This window comes from Talpa occidentalis, unplaced genomic scaffold (assembly GCF_014898055.3).
Source record: "Talpa occidentalis isolate TD23 unplaced genomic scaffold, MPIMG_talOcc4v2.1 talOcc4.3, whole genome shotgun sequence".
Lineage (NCBI taxonomy): Eukaryota > Metazoa > Chordata > Mammalia > Eulipotyphla > Talpidae > Talpa > Talpa occidentalis.
Genome location: NW_023603184.1, coordinates 125,014,149 through 125,026,321, shown reverse-complemented (window position 1 = coordinate 125,026,321; position 12,173 = coordinate 125,014,149). Strand labels below are relative to the sequence as shown.

General features: G+C 36.5%; 1 protein-coding gene across 3 annotated transcripts in view; it reads right to left on the bottom strand.

The window, feature by feature from the left end:
- The window catches only part of BMPR2 (bone morphogenetic protein receptor type 2), a 124,452-nt gene that overhangs the window by 22,527 nt on the left and 89,752 nt on the right, over nucleotides 1-12,173 (bottom strand). For all 3 annotated transcript variants that reach the window (XM_037523855.2, XM_054699994.1, XM_037523857.2), the window contains exons 4-7: nucleotides 6,964-7,074; nucleotides 6,295-6,386; nucleotides 3,919-4,149; nucleotides 3,064-3,178 (exon numbers count right to left, since the gene is read on the bottom strand). In XM_037523855.2, the coding sequence (XP_037379752.1) occupies nucleotides 3,064-3,178; nucleotides 3,919-4,149; nucleotides 6,295-6,386; nucleotides 6,964-7,074 (549 nt within the window). The remainder of the gene's footprint in view (nucleotides 1-3,063; nucleotides 3,179-3,918; nucleotides 4,150-6,294; nucleotides 6,387-6,963; nucleotides 7,075-12,173) is intronic.

Sequence of the window (12,173 nt, the reverse complement as noted above, 5' to 3'; positions counted from 1 at the left end):
AGCTCCTTGGTCTATGAAAAATATACATCAAACAGAATAAAGTCAATGATAAGTTCATGGAGCGTGTACATTTAGGGACAAGTAGACTCTGTATTTACATTTATTATTCACTTTAATGAGCAGACTGCAATTTCACCAAAAATTAAACTAAAGACAGAGAATAATGATTCCTCGGATACAAAAAAGTTAAAGCAACAGCAAAACTAGAAGAAAAAATAGTAATTACCAAGTTTATTTGTCAAAGAATTGACTTTTCTCTCATTTTCTCCCCTCCCCACTCTCTGATCCAATCATCCCAAGCTTATACTAACTTGGCTTACCCAACCCTAAAAGAGCTGCATTTTTCACTCTGGATAACCATACCAAAAGTATGTAAGGTGTCATTTTGGGGTGATATTTATCTAAGAAAACTTACAGTGACATTGGAAAGTTTTTGTACACGAAAACCAAGTCAATATTTAAACTAAAAGATCTCACACAGGGGGAACCAGGAATCATGGAGAGAATGTGCATATGGTCAATGAGATAGTTTGAGGGGAAAAGAGTAGTACTTCCAGGAAAAAAAGAGAAAATACAACAGAATTCATCACTAATGCAAAGGGTAAAACTATAAACTGCCCCTTTGAGGCTTCATTTCCTATTAAAGCTCACCTCAGGATTTGGGTGGGAGAGAACTTTAAAAAAAGGAGCAAAACATACAATGACTTTGCCCTGGACACTAGAACTGTATTAAGAAATTATCTCAAAGTAGAGAGGGACGTAATATTTTAATTATGTTGAAAGATAAAACCTGATGAAAAAGTTTCTCTGTGCCTGTTTACACCTACACAGTGAAGGATCTAGAAGGACATACACAAAATAATTAGTAATATTCTGGTTAGGTTGGAGTGATCTAAATATATCCTTTATTATATTTGGGGGGAGGTAATGTTGGGAAAAAATTCATGGGGGGCCTCCCTGGTGGTGCAAGGGGTTAAGCACCGCACTATGAAGTGATCTGCAGACTCTGCAGCACAAGTTCGATCCCTGGCCCGCCAGGGAGTAACCCACATGGCAAGGTGGGCCTATCCTGTATCGCCTGCTGCTCCCCTCAGTAGTGTGTTTCAGTCGGTCTGCCTGTTCTGTTCTCTGCCCTGTCTCTAGTGAATTCTCTCACCCCCCACATCTTTGCCTATATTCCAGCTCTTGTATGCATAAATAAATCTTAAAAAAAAAATTCATTGAGAGAAATAACTACAAATAAGCAAATTTAGTTCTTCCTTATTCTAAAGCTAAGCAACAGCTGCACAGATAATATTATACCTTACTATAAAACTTCTATGCTAATCAGCAAAGTTACATCTGAAGATAATGGGAAGAATATTAGTGTCTAGAAAAAGTGAAAAGATACTTTAAATGTCTGAAATAGTATCATATACTTATAGTATTTTTTAAGTATTGATGACAATCATTCTTTCTAGCTAATGTTTGGCTTGAAACCTTGCTGAATCATGCAACCCTTGAAAAAGGGGATTAGGGTGGTATTTTAAGTTCTGTGCTAAGCCAGCTCTTTAAAGATATTATAATAATATTTAAAAGTAAGGAAACACAGTCCAAATAGTTAATGTGCTGATGCACTAAAGCAAGTGCATCAAGTTGCTGACATAGACAATAATATTGGTCAATTCCATATTCAGGAAAAGAAAGATGTCAAGATAAATAAAGTGATAAATTATTCAAGAGAAATTATTTATATATGAAGCAGCAGCTAGAAAAGATGATCCATGTGATTATAAAATGGAACAAAGATCTTAGAAATTGATACATTAAGGATCCTCTCACTACAGAGATCAGAGAGACTGAAGAAAATGATGGTGTGGGTTTTAGTATGACAAGAAAGTGCCTTAAGGGATATAAGTTTGAGAAAGCATGAAGGCAGACTTTTCACAGCAAAGCTAATTTAGAGGAGCCTGTGATGTGAGGTGTATTTTGAAACAAAGTGAGAAAGCAAATGTATTAAAGAGATGCTTTGAACAACTGACAAAATGTGCATAAAATTAGCGTAGAAAACTGCAATTATGGTAAGGAACACAATCACAAAGTTCTGAAACACTAACAAAGACACTCGCCACAATGCATTCTCCTCTTCCTACTTGGTAACAGAGTCCATTATTATTTGAGGTAGCAATACACGCATCTTAAAAAAAAAACAACATGAAAACCTATACTCTCAGCAACAAATGTGATAGTTAAGCATGGACTAAGTTCTGGGAAACAAAGCGTAAGTTTTAGAGTAGGACTTGTGGAGGCATGAGGAGGCAATTCCTTTTCCCTACTGACTATTATATAGCATGATGGATGTGGTGACCGTGAAGATGAAAGCCACCATATAAAGAGCAATGGGAAAGAAATACAGGAGCCTGTGGCCTAATAATAGCAGTAATAGTAATAATAATAATAATATCTAATAATACTGGGGTGCTCCCAAACCAATTTTCACTATTTCTCTACAGATCCTTACATGAAAAAGAAAAAAATTTGTACTTATGGGAGTCACTGTTATTTTTTATTTCGGACAGATCTGACCAAATCTAACTCTAGCTAACAGGCGCTAATATTTGGGTTTTATACTAAAGATCAACCAACCTATGGAATAAAGATCCATGCAATGTTAAAACTAAACAAGTGATAATACATTGTCAAATAATACAAGGAAAATACAGTATATTTTAGCTAAGAGGTTATTAATATAGGTCCATACATGAACTTCAAAGGGATTAAGGGTTTCCATAATCAAAAAGCCATTTCCTAAGTATGTCTACATGTGTATCTTTGTAGGGAAAGTGTTTCAGAGGTCTAATCAAATTCTCAAAGGGATCCATGATGCTTCCAGAGTCCTGAAATTCTTTTTTTCATTCTACCTATTACATTTCAAATACTGTTCTTCATGCCAGAGCTTTCAAGCAACTGGTTAATAATAAATCTGTTAACAATATATACTTTTACTTAAAAGATATGAATAAAATTTTCCTTTGAGAATTATGACCCACATGACTGCAACTCATTCTCCATTCACTGCCTTACCTCCTCGTGGTAATTCCGTATGAAGATAAGCTAGTCCTCTAGTCACAGAATGAGCCAGACGGCAAGAGCTTACCCAGTCACTTGTATGGAGACTCAAATACTTGCATAAAGATCCCTATAGATGGGGGAGAAAGTGGAATTAATTTACTTGATATGTGGAGGTAAGTTAACAGCCTTATAAAGGATTTGCTATAGGTTAGGATACCATGGAAACTGAATTTGGCATTTCAGAATCTCAAATGAGTTATAAGGCATATCTATGGGTTTAGAAAGGAGACAAGGAAAGAAAGGAGAATTGTCAATTTGTTATTTCTCCAATATTAAAAGTTATAAATGGTTATTTCACTTTAAGTATTTTTTGATTTATCAAGTTAAGATAGAAAAAAAGGTCTTCAGACTCTTTCTTTACACTCTACCTCCTGCCAGTACAAATATACATTATAGTTATGTTTTACAAGTGAACACAGAAGGCTTTTGTAAATATATGTGGATTAGTGCTACTCAAAAGTGCCCATCACCCACAAACTATTATGAGTCTGAGATAAGGAGCCTGTATATTAGAATAAATTGTCAATCAAGGCACTACTTCCCTCATTAAAGAGTCTTTCTGAGAGAGAGAGAGAGAGACACACACACACACACACATGCAGAAGGAAGGGGGGTTAGAGAGAGAAAGAGAACAAAAGAGTTAACTGGTGACTTAATTGATTCACATTCTTCTGCGAGAGCCTTAATTCACTACAAATCATTAATAACCAGTTAGCAAACTAACAATATCATATATGCTAGCAATTTTACTGAAAGTCTAGTTGATAGCTAACATAAATATCAATGTATTATTTATGAGTAACTTACATTGGGATAATACTCCATCACCAGCAAATACTCCATGCGTCCATCTGCAGTGACTCTTTCATCTCCAACTATAAAGCGAGCGATGTTGTCATGTTCCATCAAAGGCACTCTGTAAATATTCTTCTCATTGATAAAATTCTGACGGTTTGCAAAGGAAAACACTTTTACAGCAACTGGACGTTCATCCAAAGAACCTTTATATACTGCTCCATATCGACCTCGACCAATCAGCTGTAAATCAGTTTGAAGAAAGCAAGGTATTAATTCATATCACAACAGAACAATAAATTTACTAAATAATATAGCACAAATCCATATATACACCATAGCTCTCTAAGGCTTACAGTTTTTAATTACTCCATTATCATAAAATGAATAAAATCTGCGTCTCAAATGGCTTAGGAAATGCCTAATAGATTCTACCACAGATAACTACTCAGAACAAAATTTTAAAAAGAAATCTAAAACATGTATACATTAAACACAGAATGAACAAAAGGAGGTAGATTCTGAGGAGACTCAATGTTTAGAAGAAAGGACTGCATGGGGTTAGCTGCCCATTTTTATAGCTTTTAGCATGACAGGGTGAAATCAGTACTGCACAGGAGAATTAAAATAGTGATAAGAAATCTAGAATATTTTCAGTCCAGGAACCAGAGGGCAGAATTTGAGGGCAAATACAACTGCTAAAAGTGAGAGGGTCCTAAAATGGAGAATCGTAGAAAGGGAAACCCAGCGAATGCACGGGACATACTCTAAAGAGTAAAATAACTGAACTGAGATTTGAGCTTCTGCCTAAGAAACAAATTTGTAATGTTTTCAAACAAGTTTTTTGTCCACAAAAACAACTGAAAAATCAACATTTTTGATTATGTTTACTGAATCCAAGGTCTCCACAATAGAACATTCATAATATCTGGACTACAACAAAAATTACTTAATGGACAAAGAGCTAAAAATCCATTTTCTTCATTCTCACTTTCTGGGAATTTCTCTCACTTTTTATTGAAACAGGTTAGACATTTACTATCACTTATTTAAGGATGTTTGTTATGTTTTATTTCACAATTTCTAGGTTAAAATTTAACAGCGCACCTTTCTGAAAGATCTTATCAGTGTATAGTTAAATCAGCAATGTTTGGGAGTTCGTCTTTTACTCAATCCATGATAAAAATCTTACGGTTTTAATTAGCATATTTTCAACTCAGTAAATTATTTATAAAAGATTATATTTATACTAATAATTATACATTTAAGAGCGACTCTTAACTTCTTTTATGAATTGGCAGTTCATCTCTTTTGTCCATTTAATATAGGCTGTTCATTCATATTGATTTATAGATAGCTCTTTATCAATTCCTTGCCTATGCATTGAAATACATTTTTATAATTAGGCTTTTAACTTTGCTTACTGCATCTTTCTCAAATGGAAGCGTTTTTAAAATATTTTATGATCTAATCTATTATATCTATTTACAATCTCTGGTTTGGAGAACTTAGTTATCAAGTTATTCCAAACAAAGATCATAAAGTATTCACCATGGTCATAATTGTAAAAAAAGTTCTAAGATACTATGGATTATGGATTCCTTGCCTGGCACACTCTCCTCAGAATTTCATGTCTTTATTCCTATACTCTTAATTTTATACTTTTAATTAATTTTATAATTTTATTTATTTATTTTTTTTAAATAGAGGCATGCTTTATTTATTTATTTATTTGTTTGTTTGTTTGTTTGTTTGTTTATACATGCACTGGGTACAGTCAGAAGCGTGGGAGGGTGAGAGAATTCACCAGAGCCAGAGCAGGGAGCAGAGCAGGCAGAAGGACCGAAGTACACTGCTGAGGGGAGCAGCGGGCGGCAGGAGAGGTCTGCGCGCCATGTGGGACCCTCCTCCAGTGGCCGGGGAGCAGCCGGGGATCGAACCGGCGCCGCGGAAGCCGCGGGCAGCTTCGCAACCCAGCACTCAACCACTGCGCCACCGGGGAGGCCCTTAATTTTATAATTTTAAAACATCATTTTTTCTGTCATTTTCTTCAATAGTTTTTAAATAATTTCCTTCATAACTTTCTTTAATAACTGCCTTCCTACATCTTATCCAGTTAATTCTTCTCTGTAGCATTTACTACTACTTGAAATAATATATATTCATTTGTTCCCTGTTTTGTAGACTCTCCCACTAGAATGTAAGTCTAAAGAGGAATATCTATATTGTTTACCTATATTCTCAGTGCCTAGACTATGTTGTGGCACAAACTTGATAATAAATGCTCACAGAATAAATGAATGAATGTCTTAGTGAGTGAATGAAGTCATAGTCCCAGATGTACTATTAGAGCAAAAAATATAGTCAATAATATAAAAGCAGTATTACCTCCAACAATTTCAGATTATCTAGGTCAAGAGAGGGCTCTGATGCTGCTGCCTCCATCATGTTCATACTGTGAAGACCTTGTTTACGGTCTCCTACAGGAATAGGAAAAGGAAATTACCAATGCGTGTTTCTCTTAAAATCAAAATCTCAAAAAAAAAAAAAAGAACAATGATGTAAATATATATAAATTATTTAAAAATTCAAAATCCCTATTATATTTTATACACACATATTTAAAAAGAAGAGCTATAGAAGGATAGGGAATAATACTTATGTTGATGCCAAACATAAAAGAAGGCTTTATAAAAGTTTTTTAAATGAATGAATTGGTGATTTCCTAGAATGCTTATCAAACCTAAAGTTATTATAACTACCTTGACATTTAATTAAACTGAGAAATTACCGTTCAATATACTAAAGTACTTACAGATAAATCATATCTGTAATTTATTTCAAAATAATGAAGTGTCATGGAATGGTGTAGTGACTAGGGCTATAGATAATAAGTAGATGAGACAAGCTGGGTGAGAGGTGTTTTGAATATGTTTGAAACTTTTGGTAAAAACCAAGGAGGGAAATTTGCTTTGAGAGGAATTTTAAAAGGTAGAAAATAAACTCTGTTTAAATGGTATGTTTAATAAACAGTAAGACACAAAGTGGTATTTTTACCTGTCAGCATTCTGTATCCAAAACATAAGGCAACTATCAAAACAGTTAATACGGAGACGGATGCCAAAGCAATGATTATTGTCTCATCTCGGTTAAATGAATGAGGTGGACCTAAAAGAAAACAAATTTAAAAATAGTCATTCTTTTACTTTTTTTAGTATTTTGTTAAATACTAACAGACTGCCCTTTAGAAAGACTGTATCATTACATGGATCAATAATGTTTCTGCACCAAAGGAAATGAAAAAAGTTACGATTGCAAATTATATTTTAAATCATACAAATTAACTTACAGATTTAGAATACACAAAAAAACCTACTAGATGTGCTCACAATTATTGAAGTATCAACTATATCATGAAAACACAGATATGATAGTTTAAAATATGAGAGGTGCAAGGGGTTAAGATGCAACCTATGAAGCTATCCGCAGCCACTGCAGCATGAACCCCGGCCAGGGAGCAACCCACATGGCGCAGCAGACCTCTCCTGACTCGCCCCCTGATCCCCTCAGCAGTGTATTTCAGCCAATCTGCCTGTTCTGTTCCCCGTTCTATCTCTGGTAAATCCTCTCACCCCCCCACACCTCTGGCCTGAACCCCAGTTCTTGTATGCATAAATAAATAAACCTTTAAAAAAATAATAAAATATAATTTAAGAGAACATTCTTTGGAATCACATTTGATTTTAAACCCTGACTCCACATTATCTGCAAACATTTTAGCAAATTATTTGACTTGTCTGAGCTTCAAATCTCTCATTTGTGAGATACTCTAGACTTCACAAGTATTCTGTAAGGTTCAAATGAGAGTTTATGTACTTAGAAAAGTGCTGAGTACCTTATCTATGCAACAAACGGTAGTTATCTTTATCAGTATTGATATTTTATTCAATAAAAAGAGCATGACTTTGCAGGCAGTTAAATATGAATTGAACTTGAAACTCAGTTGTACTTATTTTATTACCTTGGGAAAACTTCTTCACCTGAGCCTAAATTTATTCACTTGTAGAGTGGGACTACACATATCTAAGTCAAATGGTTATTAATAGCATGAAAAGCACCTTAAGTGATAGTTCCATTCTGTGGATCAGATTATGACTAGAGAAACACCCATTAGGATAGCTGTTCACAAAGTAGAGCACATACAGAAAAGAGTAAACAGAGTAGTGAAAGCTATGAGACCTCTGAAATGTGATGGGAAGATGGAAAATGTGATGGGAAGAAAACTGGAAACATCTCGTGAAAAAAGACAAAACTTGACAATACAAAGCTGTCAAAACGCAGAAAAATGAACTGTAGTTAGAATAACAAGATTGAATTTATGTATCTTCAAGGACAGCAGTTTTTAGCTCAGCCTACAGAAGAACTTAAGGGTTATAAACAGAACTGTCTAAAATGGAATCAGCTACCCTATGAAATAGCTGTTCATATTTTTCTAACGGGAGGCATTCATGCAGTGTTCGGTAATAATGACCAGAGGATGGGCTTGATGATTGTTAATATCTTTATGTAGACATTCTAAACAATCAAAATCAAATATATTTGATTTTAAATATTTCTCAGTTTGTAAATTTTAATAATATGTTGTATCACGCTAAAAGTCCCCCTGGCAAAGTCAGAAGCCTTTATGGCAAAAAGTTTCTCTGATGGGCATTCCTGTTGTGACTCAATGCATCTATCTCAGTAATAAGCACAACTGAATATTAAAATGTCACAACAATGTTTCTATACAAGGATCTTTTGAGACACACTTTTCATCTGCAGGGAATTTGTTGGATTTGAATAGATTTTAACATACTGATAACTATATCTACTTTTAATATAAAGAATAAGTTATAGGGGCCTCCCCTGTGGCGCAGCGGTTGAGCGCTGGGTTGCGAAGCTGCCCGCAGCCTCTGCAGCGCTGGTTCGATCCCTGGCTGCTCCCTGGCCACCAGAGGAGGGTCCCACATGGCGCGCAGACCTCTCCTGCCGCCCGCTGCTCCCCTCAGCAGTGTACTTCGGTCCTTCTGCCTGCTCTGCTCCCTGCTCTGGCTCTGGTGAATTCTCTCACCCTCCGCACTTCTGACTATACCCAGTGCTTGTATAAATAAATAAATAAATCTTTAAAAAAATAAAAAGAGTAAGTTATAGGAAGAAAGCTACATATGAAGACTCATTTTACCATGAGATGATTCTCTCTCTCTTCTCTGTGTGTGTCTCTCTCTTTCTCTCTCTCTCTCTCTCTCTCTCACACACACACACACACACACACACACACAGATGGCTGTAATTTAAAAAGCCAAACAGGAAATTAAAAATATTCATAGGACATGGAGATATTAGAATGCTTGTATATTGCTGTGGAAATGTAAATGGTGCAGTTGCAGTAGACATTCTGTAAGTTTTTTAAAAAGTTAAATGTAGAATTACCATAAGACCTAGCAGCAGTTCCACTCCTAGGGATATACCCCAAATAACTAAAAACAATTATTAAAATAACTTCTAATGGCATCACTAATCACAATAGCCCAAAGTAGAAACAACACAAATGTTCACACACAATGCATGAGTAAGCAAAATATGGTTATCCACATAGGGAAATATAAAAGGTCACATATTCTATGATTTCATTTATATGAAACATCCAGACAAGGGGCCTCCCTGGTGGCGCAGGGGTTAAAGACGCAGTGCTATCAAGTTATCATCAGCCACTGCAGCAAACCCATATGGAGCAGCAGACCTCTCCTGTCCTACCCACTGCTCCCCTCAGCAGTGTATTTCAGTAGATCTGCCTGTTCTTCTCCCCACTCTCTCTGGTGAATCCTCTCACACACACCCTTCCCACACCTCTGGCCTACACCCCAGTTCTTATACACATAAATAAAAAAATCTTAAAAAAAAAAATCTAGGCAAATCTATAGAAACAGAAAGCAAGTAAGTAATTTCCAGGAGTTGTGAGGGGAGGAACTAGATATTGACTGCGTATAAATGGTTTCCTTTTGGTTTGATAAAATATTTTGGAACCAATATAGGTGATGTTTTTACCACATTGTGAATGTACTGAATGGCATATTTAACCACATTATGAGTTGTATCTCGATTTAAAAAAATGATTTATGTATTGAGAGAGAGAACACACTCTTGCAGAATTGCAAGTGCACAGGTAAGGAACCATGAACCATGGAATTTCCCCGGTTTCACAACTACTAAATATATTGTAGAAAATTTCTTTTCTATATACCTGGGATTATCATTCTGAATATCAATTAGTCTATGGTGACACTATCAGGCTCTATTAGGGATTCTCAGACCACTGAATTTTTCTAAATTATTGCATCTGATTTTCATCTGATCTCTCCTTTGTCTGCTATCTCTTTTAGATGTTGTCAATCTGCTTGCCTTACTGTTTCTTACAATGTAGTTTGGGCTTTAAAAAAACAGACAACCTAATAAATGAATGAAAAGTGTAAGAAAACAGAATAAAAGACTAAGGGACTCTCCTTTAAAATCATGAGTTTTAAAATAAAAATCCTGTAGCATGTCTCGCTGCTTACAGTAAAGGAATTTCATCACTACAGACCCTATACTGTGGCAGTCCATGAGATAAGACATTACCAAAAGTCCACTGAAATTCTGATTCTCAAACTTCTCTTCCAGTGTTTGGTGCCAAAACTTGCTCAAAACAGATCTACATTTCATAGTGCGATTATTGGTGCTTTATAGGAGGCGAGTGAGGCCTGTCTGGTTGGCATTTATTGAAGACATGAACCTGTGTGCTATACATGCTAAATTTGTAATAACTCTGCTAAAAAACATTCAGCTAGCAGGCTGCATATATAGAGAATGTGCTTAAAAATCCACTATGGCAGGAAATGTTTCATTCTCAAAAAATTATATTTTCTCTTCCTGATACTGATAATTCTGAATGTTTGATTCCCCCCACCCCATCACCACACACACAGTATAAAAGGGACCTACCTAAGTACATGTGAGTGTGAAAATAGGGGACAGAAATAAGATACTGGGAGTTTCTTCATTTCATTTGTGTGTAAATTTTTAATAAAAGGATGGGAGGTAAAGTATAAATGCAAATCAAAATGTTTCACTGAGCAAGTTTCAGTAGTCAAACTTTAACAATTATAAATACGTTAAATGCTTAGTACATTGCCAGCATTTGGATTTTAATAAAACAAGTAAATTTCTCAGTGACAGCAATTAAGTGATGTTTGTAGCCTTTATATGTGATGGTAGATTGAAACTATTTTTTTTAAAGATTTACTTGTTTATGCATACAAGAGCTGGGGTACAGGCCAGGGGTGTGGGGGTGGGGGTGGAGGGGTATGTGAGAGAAGATTCACCTGAGACAGAATGGGGAACAGAAAGGCAGAATGATTGAAATACACTGCTGAGGGGAGCAGCAGGAGAGACAGGAGAGGTCTGCTGCGCCATGTGGGAAGCTCCCTGGCCGGCCAGGCATCTGTGCTGCAGAGGCTTTGGGTTGCTTCATAGTGCTGTTCTTAACCCCTTGGGCCAACAGGGAGGCCCTAGATTGAAACTATTCACAACACTTTTCCGAGTTGTCCTATGTTATCTGTCTTCTATGCTGTTTGTTATTAAAATACATTAAACTATTTACAAAAAGTGGTTATACTAAGTGACTTCTTTTATTAAAAAGATTTATTTATTTATTTATACAAGCACTGGGTACAGTCAGAAGCGCGGGAGGATGAGAGAATTCACCAGAGCCAGAGCGGGGAACAGAACAGGCAGACCGACAAAATACACTGCTGAGGGGAGCAGCAGGTGTGGCAGGAGAGGTCTGCGTGCCATGTGGGCGGGGATCAAACCGGTGCTGCAGAGGCTGTGGGCAGCTTCGCAGCCCAGCACTCAACCGCTGTGCCACCAGGGGAGGCCCTAATAAGTGATTTAAAAAAAAAAAAAAAAAAAAATTTATTTATTTATTTATTTATACATACAAGCACTGGGTACAGTCAGAAGTGCAGGAGGGTGAGAGAATTCACCAGAGCCAGAGTGGGGAGCAGAGCAGGCAGAAGGACTGAAGTACACTGTTGAGGGGAGCAGCGGGCGGCAGGAGAGGTCTGCGCGCCATGTGGGACCCTCCTCTGGTGGCCGGGGAGCAGGCGGGGATTGAACCGGCACTGAAGAGGCTGCAGGCAGCTTTGCAACCCAGTGCTCAACCGCTGCGCCACCAGGGAGGCCCCCTACTA